The sequence below is a fragment of the Chiloscyllium punctatum genome, chromosome 32, assembly GCF_047496795.1.
Source record: "Chiloscyllium punctatum isolate Juve2018m chromosome 32, sChiPun1.3, whole genome shotgun sequence".
Classification (NCBI taxonomy): Eukaryota; Metazoa; Chordata; class Chondrichthyes; order Orectolobiformes; family Hemiscylliidae; genus Chiloscyllium; species Chiloscyllium punctatum.
The window spans coordinates 9105540-9123120 of record NC_092770.1 but is presented as its reverse complement, the minus strand read 5'-3'; the positions used below and the strand labels follow the sequence as shown (position 1 = coordinate 9123120).

At 40.7% G+C, this 17581-nt stretch overlaps 2 protein-coding genes across 2 annotated transcripts in view; both read right to left on the bottom strand.

Moving 5' to 3' along the window:
- The window catches only part of ptprq (protein tyrosine phosphatase receptor type Q), a 180569-nt gene extending 168045 nt beyond the window's left edge, over positions 1-12524 (bottom strand). The window contains exons 1-6 of the mRNA XM_072551604.1: positions 12378-12524; positions 11742-12014; positions 9448-9708; positions 8094-8224; positions 7681-7810; positions 4138-4291 (exon numbers count right to left, since the gene is read on the bottom strand). Of these exons, the coding sequence (XP_072407705.1) occupies positions 4138-4291; positions 7681-7810; positions 8094-8224; positions 9448-9708; positions 11742-11796 (731 nt within the window). The 5' untranslated portion in view covers positions 11797-12014; positions 12378-12524. The remainder of the gene's footprint in view (positions 1-4137; positions 4292-7680; positions 7811-8093; positions 8225-9447; positions 9709-11741; positions 12015-12377) is intronic.
- LOC140458280 (uncharacterized) overlaps positions 12367-17581 on the bottom strand; it is a 36689-nt gene continuing 31474 nt past the window's right edge. Inside the window, exon 9 of the mRNA XM_072552682.1 lies at positions 12367-12662. Coding sequence (XP_072408783.1) covers positions 12367-12662 — 296 coding nt within the window. The remainder of the gene's footprint in view (positions 12663-17581) is intronic.

The window sequence follows — 17581 nt, the reverse complement described above, 5'->3', positions numbered from 1 at the left end:
GAGGCAACCCCTTAAAGGGGCAATGTAACAGAAGTCAAATCCTCAAAGGAAACTTCCAAAATGTAAATTATAATTTGTTTGGGAAGGGCAGGGGCATAAAGTATTCCTGCCTGAGTAGTGCCCACTAGTCATGGAAAGCCTCAAGTGTACTGATGGACATCATACCATGTACTCCCTCTCTTGGGACACTGAGCAAATGTAACTATGGAAGAGCAGCTGGCAGTCAGGTCTAATGACCCCCTCTACCACTCACTGCCTGGACTTATTAAAGACCAACTTGGCCAGGCCTAGCTGTATACCCACGAGAAGTTCCTTTGATCTACCTGCTCCACTCCATAGGAGCATGTGGCTGAAATTCATTTAATAATAATAATACAATAGTGGCTGAAATTTAGCACTTCATACTTGGAACAATGAATCCTCAGGGTTGTCATTGTGATTGAAATGAGGTCATCCATGTTTGTTCCCTAATTGGGTCTGTTAACCTGGCCCAAAAGTGAGCCCTGGCCAAAAGATATAAACAGGAGTATCTTTCGTGGTTACTTTTGAGCCTGAGTGAGGGGGCACTCAGTGTCTACCAATGCTTTCAAAACCTTTAGGGAGAGGTGAGCACCATGGGGGGGATAGACTGTTTTATTTCCCCCTACAACTTTACTTTGATTTACTCCCCATCTTCTCTCCCCACTCCCCCACCTAACCCCTCCACCTTCACTTTTTGGTGTAAGCATTCCTAGTGGTGGAAAATTATAGAATAAAGTCTTTGTATAATGGTGTCTATTTTACTGTGTGACTATACATATAAATGCCACAAAAAAATTATTCCATCCCTCTGATTGGACCACATTTGCAGGAAAAATCACAGTCAAGGAACTGGCTTTGTTCTAGCTGGGTCAGTGTCATGTATAATGCACATGTAAATAAAGGGTAACTTGGCGATGGGATACAGCCAACATGAAGCTATTTCAGTGGCAATGAGAGAAAAACACATCCCTGCAGAGATTAGTATGCAACAATTATCTTTAAATTTGGGTAAGCGTTTCTGGCACCATGCCACTGTTTGGGAAGCTTGAATGTTCAATCCTGCCATCAAAGATAGCTTTTTCCGTTATGAGGACCCTTTCAAGATTTGATGGATGTAGTGAAAGAAGATTTACTTGTGAAAAGCAGTTTACTGCTTGTTTAAAATCCCCACACAGGCAAACCAATCCATCGGGCTTCACAATCTGTACGACCGATGTCGCCCATTCCATAAACTAGGCTGGTTTAATGATTCTTTTGCTTTCTAGACTTCCAATTTCTGACTCTACTTTTGCCCAGAAGGCAAATGGTACTGGACAGACCTTGCAGAATCGTGGATTTGCTTCTTGATTAACATGCAAAGGGGCCTTGGCTCCTTTGATAGTCTGTAAACCCTCCTGAAAAACGTCTGGGTACTTAATTAGGCCTTCACTCACGCAGCCATTTTCTAAACTGGAAAGTGATGAGCCATTCGAGGTGAAACTTTCGTAACCAATTTCACCCCATCAAGCTTGGGCCTGAGCGTTTCACTACAATCAGTGGTAACTGAACCAACTGCTTCTCATAACAGACCAGAACTGAAGTTGTACCCTTAATCTGTAAAGGTTCCCCAGGATAGGTTCTCAGTTTAGCCAAGGCCTTGCGCAAATGTAAGGGTTGGAGTCCAGAACGAATTTTGTTAAAGACCAGTTCTGTGATTGCTGAAACGGCCATGAAATTGACCTCCACTTAACCAGACAGGTGACCATTTTACCAGATTTTTCATTTGATTGATTCTGATTTGGATGTTGCCAAGTAATTTAATTGTTCCAGACCAGAGGGAGGTGAATTTTCCAGGGTGTGCAATCTCTTGGATACCAGCCTGTGAGTTCTCTTACTGTATTTAGGTCTAGTGGGGCTCTTTTGCTTTCTCAAGTCCACATACTGGCAGCAACTGCAATGGCTGACTGGCCCGGATCCTGAGGGAAATTTTAACCATCTGGCCAAGGTTTTGCTTTGCTTTGGGGTTTTGCTGTGTGCTGACTTAGAGTTTCTTTGTTCAGGCTATGTCCTGAATAAGGCTGCGCATTTCTTTCACTCAAATTGTGTTTGCTAAGCTCAGCTGGACTGGCAAGGGTGTCTACATCCAGCGGAATACCATGCAACTCATATGTTCTACTTGCTGTATTTTCCATGATAAGCCAGTTGTAGTGCCTGTTTGAAGTCAAGTTGGGCTTCAGCTACAAGGTACATTTGCGTGATCACATGGTTAGTCCCATGTACCAAGCAGTGTCTCAGCATCTCAAAGATTTAAACCAAAGTCACATGCCCCTGACTGTCACCTTAACCTAGTCTAAAATCCCGATATGGATTCCTTGGTTCTCAATCTGTCAAGTAAAACCAATAGTAGTAGAGAATTAGAGAAGGCTTGGAATCATAATATTCCTCAACCAAACCCATCAACTCTTTTTAGGTTGTAATATCTGGTACATTAGGGAAAATTAGGATTACAATAACTGACAAAGTTGCGGGCACAAAACCTGTCAGGAGAATGACTTGTTGCTTTTTGTCTGCCCCAATGTCATTTGCCCAGAAAAAATAATGCATTCTTTCTACATACTGGGCCCAGCCTTCAATGGCAGGATTAATTGCATCAACCTTCTCTAATAACAACATTAGTGTAGAATGCCTTAGAGTTTTCCTTAATTCTATCCATTAAAGCATTTTCATGCCGCTTTCTAGCTCTCCTAAGTCCATTCTTCAGTTGATTCCTGGCTACCATGTGACCCTCTAAAGTCCTGTCTGATCCTTGCCTCCTCAACCTTAATTAAACTTCCTTCTTGACTAGATGTTCCAAATCTCTTGTCATCCAAGGTTCTTTAAACCTACCATCCCTTCCTTGCCTCAGTGGGACAAACCTGTCCAGCATTATCAGCAAATACTTCCTAGACAACCTCCACATTTCTATTGTGCTTTTCCCTAAGAACATCTGTTCCCAATCTAGACACCCAGTTCCTGCCTAATAGCATTGTAATTCCCCCTTCCCCAGTTAAATATTTCCCCATACCGTCTGATCCTATCCCCCTCCATGACTTTAGTAAAGGTTATGGAGTTGTGATCACTATCACCAAAAAGCTCTCCCACTGAGAGGTCTTACACCCAGCATGGTTCATGCCAAGCACCAAATCCAGTATGGCCTCCCCTCTAGTCAGCCGAGCTACATATTGCATGACAAATCCTTCCTGTATACACCTGATAAAAACTACTCCATCCAAACTATATAGGTCCCAGCTTTGCCAGAAGGTATCCACATATCTGAAGCCCTCCCTCCTACATCAACCCTGCAGCCACGTGTTCATCTGCACTCACTCTCTATTCCTAGCCTCACTACCACGTGGCACCGGTCGCAATTGTGAGATTACTATTCTGCTCATCCTGCTTCTAGCTTCCAAACTAACTCCCTATATTCTCTTTTTAGGTCATCTTCCCTTTCCATACCTATGTCATTGGCACATCCCTGACTCTGGCACCCAGGAGACAACACACCATCCAAGAGTCTCACTCATGACCACAAAATCTCCTGTCTGATCCTCTCACGAATCAATGTCCTATCACTATTGCTCACCTATTCTAAACCCTTCCCTTCTGAGCCACAGAGCCAGGTTCAGTGCCAGAAACTTGCCCTCTGTGGTTTTCCCCGGTAGGTCGTCCCCCTTAACAGTATCCAAAATGGTACTTATTATTGTTAAGTTATTATTATTGAGGGCAACGGCCACAGTGTCTCCCTGCACTGTCTGCCTATTTCCTTTCCCTCTCCTCATAGTCACCTAGCTACCTTTGTCCTTTAACTTAGGTGTGACATCAGAAAGCTTCTTATCAGAAAGACAGCATGGCAATAATGCACTCCCTCAAGTATGCACTGCACAGATGAATCAGTAGTCAAAAGACTAATGTTTCTAGAAACGTATTATGATTTAATGTTGTAATCGTTATAAATATACAGAAACGAAAGTCATGTCTTTATATGTATTATTTACAATTCAATTATTTTCAACCGGAATAAAACCACATAACTCAGACCATTTAATGCATCATAAAGCTGAGAAAATCTGAATATTTATAATGCTATTAACATCTTACCGTGATTGAGTGAATGGAATCCAAACAACCTGGTGGATCATTTTATTGGATAATGTCAGATTATATCCATCAAATACATGGGCAGCTTGAGGCCAGCTGACAGCTACTGACTGAGAAGTCTTGTTAAAATTCAAATACCCCACTGGACTCGGCACTAAAATACCATAAAATAACATATTATTGGCAAATGTGAACTCATAAAATATATATTTAAATTCTTTATTAATTGCTATTAATTTCATGGAATGCCCTGCCTTCCAATGTCGTTAACTCAACCACATTAGGGAGATTTAAACAATCTTTGGATAAGCACATGGATGATGATGGAATAGTGTAGGGGGATGAGCCTGGATGAGTTCATAGGTTGGCGCAACATCAAGGGCCAAAGGACCTGTTCTGCACTGTATTGTTCTGTGTTCTATGTTCTATCTCCTTTCTGTTTGTTCTTTTTCTGAAGGCACTTAGAGTTTTGTGTTTCCTTTGCCTAATTTCCATTAATATTTCTAACCTTGAAAAGACAACTAAAGATATTGGTTAAAAATAAAAGGAAGACTCTTTAAGATTAATTTTGAGATTTCCTTACCAATTAACACATTTTAACTACTACTTTGAATCAAGTTAGAGTCATTGAGTCGTAGCGATAAACAGCACGAAACAGACCCTTCGGTACAACTCCTCCGTGCCAACCAAATATCCTAACCTAGTCTAGTCCCATTTGCCAGCATTTAGTCCATATCCTTCTAAACCCTTCCTATTCATATACCCATTTAGATGTCTTTTAAATGTTGTAATTGTACCAGCCCCTACCACTTCCTATGGCAGGTCATTCCATACACACACCACTCTTTGCATAAGGAAGTTGTCCCTGCAGTCCTTTTTATATCTTTCCCCTCTCACCTTAAACCTATGCCCTTTAATTTTGGACTCCCTGCCCCAGGGAAAAGACCATGTCTGTTTACATTATCCATGCCCCTTATGATTTTATAAACCTCTATAAGGTCATCCTTCAGCCTCCAATGCTCCAGGGAAAACAGCCCCAGCCTATTCAGCCTCTCCCAATAGCTCAAACCCTCCAAACCTGGCAAAGAGCTCATATATCTTTTCTGAACCCTTCAAGTTTCACAACATCCTTCCTATAGAAAAAATACCAGAATTGCATGAAACACTCCAAGACGGGCTAAACCAATATCCCACACATCCGCAACATGACCTCCCAACTCCTATACTCAATGCACTGATCAATAAAGACAAGGATACCAAACATCTTCTTCATTAACATATCTACCTTCGACTTAACTTTCAAGGAACTATTAATCTGCACTCTAAGGTATTTTTGTTCAGCAACACTCCCCAGGACCTTACCATTAAGTATATATATTCCGCTCTGATTTGCCTTTCCAAAATGCAGGACCTCACATTTATCTAAATTAAAATATATCTGCCACTGCTCGGCCCATATGCCCATCTGATCAAGATCCTGTTGTACTCTGAGGGAACATTCTTCACTGTCCACTACGTCTCCAATTTTAGGGTCATCTGCAAACTTACTGACCATACCTCCTATGTTCACATCCAAATCATTTATATAAATGACAAAAAGCAATGGACCCAGAACTAATCCTTGTGGCACACCACTGGTCACAAGCCTCCAGTCTGAAAAGCAATCCTCCACCACCACCCTCTGTCTCCTACCTTTGAGCCAGTTCACAATACAGGTAGTTAGTTCTCCCTGCTTTCCATGCTATCTAACCTTGCTAACCAGTCTACCATAAATAACCTTGTTGAGTACCTTACCGAAGTACATGTAGATCACATCCACTGCTCTGTCCTCATCAATCTTTTTTTTATTACTTCTTCAAAAAATCTCAATTGTTAGTGATACATGATTTCCTATGCATAAAGCCATGTTAACTATCTCTAATCAGTCCTTGCCATTCTAAATACATGTAAGTCCTGTCCCTTAGGATTCCCTCCAACAACTTGTCCACCACTGATATCAGGCGCACCAGTCTATAGTTCCCCGGCTTTTCCTTACCACCTTTCTTAAATAGTGGCACACCATTAACCAACTTCCAGTCTTCCGGCACCTCGCCTGTGGCTTTCAATAATATAATTATCTCAGTAAGAGGCCCAGCAATCACTTCCCTCACTTCTCACAGAATTTGAGGTTACAATTGATCAGGTCCCGTGGACTTATCCACATTAATGTGTTTTAAGACACAAAGCATCTCCTCCTCTGTAATCTGGACATTTTTCAAGATGTAGCACTTTATTTCACTATCTTCCATATCCTTCTCCATGATAAACACGAGTGCAAAATACTCGTTTTGTATCTCACCCATCTCCTGTAGATCCACACATAGGTAGCCTTGCTGATCTTTAAGGGGGCCCCATTCTGTCCCCAGTTACCCTTTTGTCCTTAATGAATTTGTAGAATTCCTTTGGATGCTCCTTAACCCTATTTGCCTAAACTATTTCATAAACCCTTTTTGCCCTCCTGATTTCTTTCTTAAGTATACTCCTACTGCTTTTATACTCTTCTAAGGGTTCACTCGATCCCTGCTGTCTATACCTGACATATGTTTCCATTGTTATCTTGACCAAAACTTCAATTTTACTAGACATCCAATTCCATACAGCTTACCAGACTTGCCCTTCACCCTAACAGAAATATACTGTCTCTGGACTAATTATCTCATTTTTGAAGGCTTCCCATTTTCCAGCCATCCCTTTACCTGCAAACATCTACACCAAAACAACTTATGAAAGTTCTTGCCTATAACCGTCAAAGTTGGCCTTCCTCCTGTTAAGAGCTTTAACTTTTAGATCCAGTCTATCCTTTTCCATCACTATTTTAAAACTAATAGAATTATGGTTACTGGACTCAAAGAGCTCCCCCACTGACACCTCAGTCACTTGCTCTGCCTTATTTCCCAAGAGTAGGTCAAGTTTTGCACTTTCTCTAGTAGGTACATCCACATAATGAAGCAGAAAATTTTCTTGTGCAGACTTAACCAATTTCTCTCCATCCAAAAAGCCTTTAATACTGTGGCAGTCCCAGTCTATCTTTGGAAAATTAAAATTCCCTACCATTACCACCCTATTACTCCCAGAGATAACTGAGATCTCCTTCAAAATTTGTTTCTCAATTTACCACTGACTATTTGGAGGTCTATTGTACAATCCCAGTAATGTGATCATCCCTTTCTTATTTCTCAGTTCCACCCAAACAGCTTCTCTGAATGTAATCCCAGTAATATTGTCCCTAGGTACAGCAGTAATATTATCCTTAATCAAAAATGCCACTCCCCCTCCTCTCTTGCTCCCCTTTCTATCCTTCCTATGGCATCTATACCCTGGAACATTAAGCTGCCAGATCTGTCCATCCCCAAGTTATGTCTCTGTAATTGCTATGACATCCCAGTCCAATGTTCCCAACCATGCCCTCTGCCTTACCTGTTAGGCCGCTTGCATTGAAATTTAACTCAGGAGAAAATATAAAATATTTTATTTGAAGTAAATAACAGCAAAAGACACAGGTACTTGTACGTATCAATTTTTTCACTGCTTTGCTATCTCGAAAGCCTTCCTTTTCTGTCCGAAGTGAAATGTTATGCAGTTTTCCTGGGGTCAGGTGTACAAATACTGCACACTCCTGGTCAAATTTTTGAACCTAAAATGAACAAATAACACAATAAACAATGTTGTGTTTGTATATTCATAATGCGATATATGTAGGACTATCATACATATTTAATTAATGGCATAAGTGTGGCTAGAAATTCTTTTAGTAAATACCATGTTTTGCCAAAACAGTATTATCTATAGTCTAACAGCTCTAATTGTTGTTTCATCATATTTTCAACTAGTTGACAATTTGAAGAGTTAAATGTTAAAAATATGTCACATGCCACATGTAGTGCATTTTTAATGCACCAAGAACAATTTGAGTTTACCACAAGTTGCTCTTCACAGTTTAAACATTGCACTTCATACTGGTGGAAATGGCCTTCTGCTCTATCCCACAGTAATTCCAGTGATGTTTCTGTGACTATTCCTTCTCGTAAATTAGTGGGTGGTGCCAAACCTAGAATAAAAATACAACAACAAATAATATATGAAAATAAATTTCATGGGTCTGCATCAGATTGACTCGTACACAGTTACAGATGAATCGATTTTGTAGTCAACTGTCATTTAAATATTTGGTAAACATGTAAATCTGTGTTATTAGATAAACATAATTCATTTTTATAATGTATTGCTTCTGCTTTCTAAACTTACTGAATTAAGACATCCTGACAGTGTAATGTTTATTATAGGTTTATGGACTTGGCTTAGATATTCTTTCCAGTCCAACAGTGCTCATTATTTTTCTTTTGGAGGCTGATTAGTTAATGGTTAAGGGTCTCTCATTTCATACAATATCCAATGCTACACAACATAACTCAGGAATTTGACATGAGACCACTTTGTGATCTGTACAAGATTTTGTATCTCTAGTAAATATGTTTTTTTTAAAAAAACAGATAAAGGACACATTTGATATGCTGACACCAGGTATCAATTGTAAAGTTGTTTTATTTCACCTTGACTGAGTACTCAAGCAACAGTTATGATCAAATTCACTTTACTTGATTGTATATCTTGAATGCATAATAATACATAATAATAATTCACCGAGCTTCCCATTTCAGTCTCACATCTTACTTGAATTAAAATCATTTCCAACTGCCCGTTTGCAAAAAAATCTAGGACCTAAAATGTAGTCAAAGTTTGCTTCAGGTTTCAATTTGTAGGTTTAACAATATCTGCTTTTTAAAAAAAATAAATTGTGATTACTCTTTGCATTGAACATAACTCTATTTTCAAACCCTATGAAAAATTATCTAGAATAGCTCAAGAATGGGGTGGTATGGTGGCTCAGTGGTTAGCACTGCTGCCTCACAGCATTAGGGACCTGGGTTCAATTCCCAACTTGGGTGACTGTCTGTATGGGGTTTGCACATTCTCCCCGTGTCTGTGTGGGTTTCCTGTGGGTGCTCCAGTTTCTTCCCACAATCCAAAGATGTGCAGGTAAGGTATATTGGCTGTGCTAAATTGCCCATAGTATTAGGTGAATTAGTCAGGGGCAAATATAGGGTAAGAGAATTGGTCTGGGGGGGTTACTCTTCAGAGGGTCAGTATAGGCTTGTTGGGCTGAAGGGCCTATTTCCATATTGTCAGGATTCTAATTCAACCATAACACAATGCATTGTAAAATGTTAAAGTTCATACTCAAGTTTAAGATGTTCAAGAATAGATACTTGCATGTTTTCACAACAGGAACTCTGTAAGCTTTGCTCCACATGTTGCCACTAGTTGCATAAACAGCAAAGTTATATTCTTTGCCGGGTGTCAGATTTTCTAGGGTCACGTTAACATTAATGTTCTTTAAAGGTATTCTTTTATTTTCATTTCCGTATAGAATATTAATTCCATCAAATAAGCCAACCTTTGGCATTCCAACATAGAGCACAGTTGAGTGAGTCTGAATATCAATGGAAGCAACTATTTCAATTGGGTTAGGCTCTGAAATAGAAATAAGATGATTTTGCAATTTAAAAATAAAATCTCAAGATGAACGAGTTTGAAATGGTTCAGTCAGGAACTAACATGGGTATGAATGAGAGTTTCTGCAGAAGATTGGATAAGGCAAGGGTGAAGCTGGGTGATGATGCAGATATGCATGTAGGTATTCTTTGCTTGAGAGAGAATTTGAGGTTGGAAGCTCAGGTCAGGGCCAGGTAAGGGTGCAAACAGTTTTGTGCAGCATGAAACAATAGCCTGGAAGATGAATGGAATCAGCAGCTACAGATTTTATTTATCATCAAAAAGAATGGGCAGAGTCTTGTTGTGACATTGGTCACATCACTAGCCAACTGGCCAACAAGGTCCCACCTGATAAGAGCTGCTGGTCAGCACTGTGCTCAGTCCTCCTTCTACTTCACCAAGGATATGCAGGTCATTGGCCTCCTCCATTGCCACTCCCTAACTACCCGACGCCTGGAGGAAGAACACCTCAACTTCCACCTCAGGACCTTCCAACCACATGGCATCAATGTGGATTTCACCAGTTTCCTCATTTCCCCTCCCCTCACCTTATCCCAGTTCCAACCTTCCAACTAGGCACTGCCCTCATGACCTCTCCATCCTCCTTCCCATCTATCTGCTCCACCCTCCTCTCTGGCCTATCACCATCACCTCCATCTCCATCTACCTATTGCACTCTTAGCGACCTTCCCCCCTCCCCATTTATCTCTCCACCCCCTCAGCTCACAGCCTCATTCCTGATGAAAAGCTTTTGCCTGAAACATCAATTCTCCTGCTCCTCAGATGCTGCCTGACCTGCTATGCTTTTTGATCACCACACTCTCGACTCTAATCTCCTGCATCTGCAGTCCTCACTTTCATCTAACACAAGAGACCATAGCTACTGCTAGAAGATCACTCCTTTCCCTGGAAGAGCCAGGAATGCAGAGGACCCAAACGACTGGTAAGTTACCTGAGGAATGTGGACGGTTTGGTTTCCACAGGCTGGGGGTGTGGGGAGAGGGAGACAGGGGTCAGTGCATCGTGAGTTGGGTCTCAGCAACACTCCTGATATTCAGTCCTTTTGATTAGGCACTGATTGCCCTCAATGAGGTGGAGTGGCTGCACTGTATGACCTGTCATTCATACTGCATGGTGACAGGCTCATTTTCAGCTGGATTAATTCCAGTGGCAGCAGGATGAGGCATTTATGTAACCTTCAAAGATGCTGGGCTGGATCATATCGTGAAGATGGACTCTTGCACCCTAGCAGGGAAGAGCTCACTGCTGTCCAGCTGGCTCAGCTCACTTAAACTTCTTACTATGCGGCTCTTTATTTAGTTTGAGGCCAGACTTCCAAACAGCTCTAGGAGGAAGTTATAGGCCAGCCAGTTATAGGCCAGCAGCTCTGTATCAATGGCCACCGTCAGGAGGATGTCCCAAAACACAGATAGGACCATGATCTCACCAGTATCAACTTGGCTGCAGTATGTCAGAACCAAACCAAAGACAACTATGTACAACAATAAAATAAAATATCAGACCTAACTCTAGATCTTTATGCCAAATAATCCATGATTCTTCAAAAATATCTAAAATTAGTACTTACTGAAAAATATTCATTTGAGTTTTTTTTAAAACATGAATACAAGCGCATTAAGGTTCCATGCTGAAACCATGCTTCCACCTATGAGTTCTTCCTAATACTAGTCTCCATCAGAGTTTGCAGTGCCATTGGAAGGGACCTCATTTTCTTGGTACAGATGCAAAAATGTACCACATGGCATCACCAGCCTCAAGATGATGGAGGTTTGTACCATCAACCATGGTTCATTCTTGCATTGCACCAAAAGTTCTCCAGACAAAGAAGGTTCCTCCATAGACATCAAGGTCACTTTGCAGTTCTGAATCCCAACTAAAGAACCCATATTCTCTCTGTGAAAATCAATCTGCCTCATTTATCATAGCAGACTAATGAGTCGTGATGACACTGGGGTCTCTAGTAACTCTCAGGTGTTAGAACTCTGACTTACTTGTAGTTTGTGTAATCAATTTTGGTATGCTTCTCTTCCCATTTTTTATTGCCATCACCTCAATGTCATATGTGACACCTGGGATTAGAAAATCAAATTGAAATACCGTTGCATTTGTCACTGAACGTTGTTTTACTTCTTTGTTACCATTGCTCAGTTTTATTTGTACATAGTATTCATCACTTCCTTCTAATGGTGGCTCCCAGTGCACAATGATTCTATTCTCCCAAACATCAGTGTTGCCAATGTAAATACGCACTGGAGGACTGGGAGCTGGGTTCACAATAAAACATAAATAATTAGTAAACATTAAATGCAAGGTTAGTTTTATTGTACAAATTCTAAACACTTAAGTTGATTATAATTGACACCGATCTACTCCATTTCAACATTAAAGTCAAACACGAAAAACAATCATTTTGCCATTTTCTCAATGTTCCTGATAGTGCACAAATCCTTTTTACTGCATTTTTTTTGTAATTAGAGAGAAAGATCTCCCAGATGCTAGGCAATAAATGTACTGTTTGATATGGATACATACAAAATATGACAAAGTTTGATATGATTGCAAATGAACATAAGTACATCTCCTATCTTTTAGATGGAAAAAAATTACCTTTCACAGCTAATATTTACCTGTACTTGCAAGCAATGGTCCTTCAGCACAACTTAGTGATCCTCCTTCAGCCACTGTCTGTACATAAACTTTGTATGAGTGGAATGGTTTAAGATTTCCAAGCACTAAGGATGTTTTGTCGCCTTTAACATTTTCAGTTCCTTGACTTCTTGATCCAAATCCCATAAAACTAACAAGATAGTGATGAAATGATGCATTCTTTGATTCATCTGGAGGACTCCAAAGCACCTCTAGTGCAGTGGATGATACTTTTCCAAAAGTAATATTTTTTGGTGGATTGGGTCCTATTTAACAGGGAAAATAAAAATTTCAAAATTAGAAGCATATATGTATTGAAGTACGACAAAGATTACATTTTAAGCCTTTGTATCAGAAACATTGCAACAAAAATGCTGTATGAAATCAGGAATACCAAGTCACATCCCTTCACCTGGCTTTTCTCATTTTTTGGGGGGATGACATAGAGGTGGTTTGTAGTTCAAGCAACTGCAGCACCAGGAGGAAGCTGGCCATTTAGATGATCAGCTGCTTCCACTGAAATTGGATCTTGAACTTCCTGGCATCTGAAACCTGGCATGTAGAGAGTAGCCGAGGTAAGCACATGCCTGTTATTAGTCCATTTCTTCTGGATAACTAGGGTATCCCTTTGGAGATGAAAATGTGTTGCTGGAAAAGCGCAGCAGGTCAGCCAGCATCCAAGGAACAGGAGAATCGACGTTTCAGGCATAAGCCCTTCTTCAGGAATATCCCTTTGGAGAGCTGAGTTGCTACTGCATCATGATTTCAAGCCATTTCAGGAGCAAGGCTCAGGTGATGGGTATCAGGAATCTTTTGCAGCTGGAGTTCGGGGATTATTTAGGTGCCTAAACAGATGCCCTTAGACTACTAAGTGTGAATAAAGTTTTGTATAAATAGTGCATGAACCCCTTGAAACTGCCCAGCTTGTGAACACTTTTTAAAACAAATCTACAAGAGTCAAATTGGATATTTATGAATAAGAGTGCTTTTCACAGGAGAGTGTGATCTGCAGTACAGAACCTTAAGTAAAAGAACAACGAAGGGAATCTTGGTGTGGTATGGCGAGAGCAACAGTGTGAAAGTTGGAAAATGCAGTGAGAATTAAAATATCAGAACCTTGGCCTCAAAGAAAAGATTGTTCATGTTCTCCTTAAGTTATAAGTAGATATTTCAGGATCTCACTATTGAGTGACTTCCGAATCATCATATGCTTTCACCTTATCTTTCGCTCGCTCCCCTTATTGCTGCACCACTTCCAATTCTGCTCTCCTTCCCAATGTTACAAATTCACAACATGTAAGTAAAGGTAGTTCCTAGTGGCTGTAACTTGTTAACTGCTTGTCCTGGCCATCACCTAACTGTATGTTCACTGCAATGTCCCTGCACCTTCTGGGTTATAGGCTAACTGCCTCTGTGTCTTTATTGTCTTTTCGCGCATAATGAGAGGCAGGTAGCTTGTCACAGTGGAGAGCATGGAACAGTCAATGGGGGATACATGTTATTGTACACTACCAGGCTATGTTAATATTACACCTACAGCACTGGCCAGCAGTTTACATGGCAGACTGCATGCACTTCAAACAAACGGTCATGGCTGGAAATCAAAGGGGAATAGTCCCTTTGTCTGGTCAAGGGTCGGTCAGCAGCACCATTTCAGTCTATCAAGGGACTCATATTATTCCAGACCAGAGGTTGGCCACAGTTAGTCAGGCACTTGATCCTATTAGTATCCAAGCATCCATACCCTCATAGCCTAGGGAAAAAGCCATAATCAGTCTGGCAGGTCAAGTCCAGACATTTTCAATTGGTCAATAGGAGAACTGTGGCATATCCGTCTGGGGGCTAGGGTGTGTTTCGGTGAGAATATCTTACCAAACCAGTCAGGGTGTGTGTGGGCCATGCTGAGTTCTGGGAGATATTCTCAATAACAGTCAGGGTTGTAACAGTGACAATCTATGGAGATCTGAGAATAGCAGATAATTTGTCTACTGAATGGGTTTCATTACACTGGATTGTTGTGGTTCTGTTCACCGAGCTGGGAATTTGTCTTGCAAACGTTTCGTCCCCTGTCTAGGTGACATCCTCAGTGCTTGGGAGCCTCCTGTGAAGCGCTTCTGTGCTGGGGATGTGCTGTGCTTGGACATCCCCAAGCACTGAGGATGTCACCTTGACAGGGGACGAAACGTTAGCAAGACAAATTCCCAGCTCGGCAAACAGAACCACAACAACGAGCACCCGAGGTACAAATCTTCTACCAAACTTTGATTACACTGGATTTCTGATGGAATAATTATTGTGAAAAGGATCAATTCTAGATAGAAAGGTGGGATCTCATAGACCATGAAAAAGGGTCTAGGAGCTCCCAGAATGGATGTGGTCGGGGAGTGGTTGTCAGAGATTATTGACAATCTGGCTTCAATACAGTGAGAATGTAAGGCCAACAAGAATATATCAATTTGCAAAGCAAAGACTCTGCGGAGATCGCCAGGGACATTAATAATTGTATAAAGGAGTTCAACTGAAATGGGAGGGTGGCTGAAAGGCCATGGGAACCACATAAAATGGAGCGTGAAAAGTGGGGATCATTTTGCACCTCAGGTGGAGCCTGAAAATCATCACAAAAACACAAAGCTGGAACCATGCCGTCTTAGGTCAAAACTCAAATGTGCAATAACAGTATTCAAAATGGCTGATTTTGTGTGCAAATTAGGCAGAGGAACTTCCTGATTTGCTCTCTGGGGTCAGAATAAAACATTTGGAGCATGAGGCCTTGCAGGGTAATTGCAATAATTTTGACTTTCACCCATCTGGCTTCAAATTGAACATCAGTGGCAGAACACTCATTGTGCAAGAATGCAAAATTAAGAATTAGAGCCTCAAGCAATCATGATCACTGTGCCCATTAATTGTCTCCTTGTCATGTTTGCTAAGCAAATCTAATCAGACAAATGTATTTAAAAGTGACACAAAGCATCTTACTGGATCTGTTTGCTGACACCAACACCCAACTATATCAATGCATTACGTTTGTTGGTATCAGTAAGCAAAGTCTTACAAAAACGTATTTCATAGGTAGCACTGGAACTCAATGTTTTGTAGCTGGCACATTCACATGCTGAACAGTAAGCATGCAAGAACATGGTCTGTGTTATGAGCTGATATCATGTTTGTTTGTGACAGAATTCTACTCCCCAAGTGCAGCTTGGAAACTTTGTTTTTGCAATCTATAATTGGATAAAATTGCCTATTTCAGAGCTCCTTCAGGTGGTATTTCAGTGACCTTGAGTTGTCTTCATGTCACACTGTATGAGGGCATAGCATGGAGCTTTATTATGAAGAAAATGAAGACTCAGGAGTTCCTTCAATAAAGTTACATGATCTTCCTGATCCTCCTCACAAATTATTTGTTCATGCATCTGACTCAGATGTCTTCATGTTTGGAGTCCATGTGGCTTTGCTTTAAATGTGAAGGCAGTACAGGCAGAAATAACAAATATGTCAGCAAACCCATCAGGATAGACAACATCCTGCAGCTGCCACAAATCTTCCAAAGCTAATGTAGAAGCTGAAAGGATCGATAGTTTAGGGAAAGGAGGTGGGTGACAGCTGTTGTGTCAACACAATGTGCTCAATACTGAGAGTTGTAGTCCATGAGCCTTGATGAGATGTGTCCACAGTGTTGCATGTTCCATAAATGGGGGGTACAGTCTGACCTAGACTAGCTATATCTTATGTTGTGGCCTCTGTTGGCAGTCTGCCGAAAAAATATTGTTCTTTCCTCCATCAACCAATCACCAGTACCTCCAGGTCCTCTTCCACAAAATAGTGAACTAAGTTGCCTTTCTGGGCCATTTCCTTGGTTATCATTGTGTAAGATCACAATGTGAGCACGGGTTCCTGTGTAATAGCATCTGATTGGTGCATAGCTGGGCTTTAAATATGGCGCCAGTGCCAGACTGTAAGAAGGTCCCACAAGAGTGAGCACTTCTACCTTTCCCTCCATGTGATTCAAGAAGAAGGCAACTGAAAAGCCCAGTTGCATAATTAATGAGGTGAAGAACAGAGAGTGTTATGAGGTGCTGTCCTTGGTGGACTGATAGCCATGGATCTCACTTTACAAAACATTTTAATTGAATATAGGGAAATTCTGCCTGATACTTTTCTTCTTGTGTGGTAAATGCTGCTGGATAGAAGAAGACACTAGATTGGCATAGTAGCTCTTGGAGCTGGGTGGAGGGGAATAGATTGGCATAGATGGGATGAGGGGCCATGGGGGCGAGTATATATATTTAGAGCAGCTTTAGTGGGGCCTTGAGAGCACAGGTGGGATGCTTTCTGTCTTAATCTATATTTTCAAATATTTTAATTTTGGACCCCAAAGGCAAGCTTTCCTCCAAGCCCGCCATGAAAACTGAGAGCATAATCCAACCCACCCCTGAACCAAGAACATAATTGTGTGAAACCACTTTTGAAGGTCAGGTTCTTGGAACCTCGATTTCTTGCAACTCCGCATCCAGCCCAGCATCGTAAATGGGGACCATAGTAAACAAAATCAACCACAAGTAAAAATGTAGAAATTTACAACTTAATTAAAAAATTAAAAAATCTAAAAATTACATTTCTTTTCCACTGTATTGTCTTAGGCAGATTTGAATTTTAATATCAATGAGCATTTTAACTTGTTGTATTCCGAAAGTATAGACATTAATTTGATCCAGGACTGAATGCATGTAGCTGGTGGACACGATAATTTAATCTTTTTGTTCAAATCTCATTTTGTTTGTAGTTGCATTGCAATTAAATTTACAGTTTAAATTCTAAAGTTTCTAACTTCAGTAAGTTTTTAACAAGGTCTCCGGTGGAAGAGCAGTTGGGTTTAGTTCACTTACAAAGCAGCTGAAACTGGTTCCTCGAGAACTGGGTTATCTTGGCCTTTTGTCTTAGGCATGTGGAAAACTAGCTAATTTAGTGCAACTTAGCACTTGTGTGCAATTAACAATATAGTGCTGGGAGTTGATGATTAAGCGAGTTAAGGGAAGAAGCAAAAGATGTGCGTCTTTATCTTTGTTTTCACTCTTTCAACTGCAAGGAATTGTTTTCACTCTGCTCACAGGAAAAGAAGCTAACTAATTAATTAGCATTTGAGAAATGACAAAGGGTAATTATATTCCTAAGGTCCAAAATA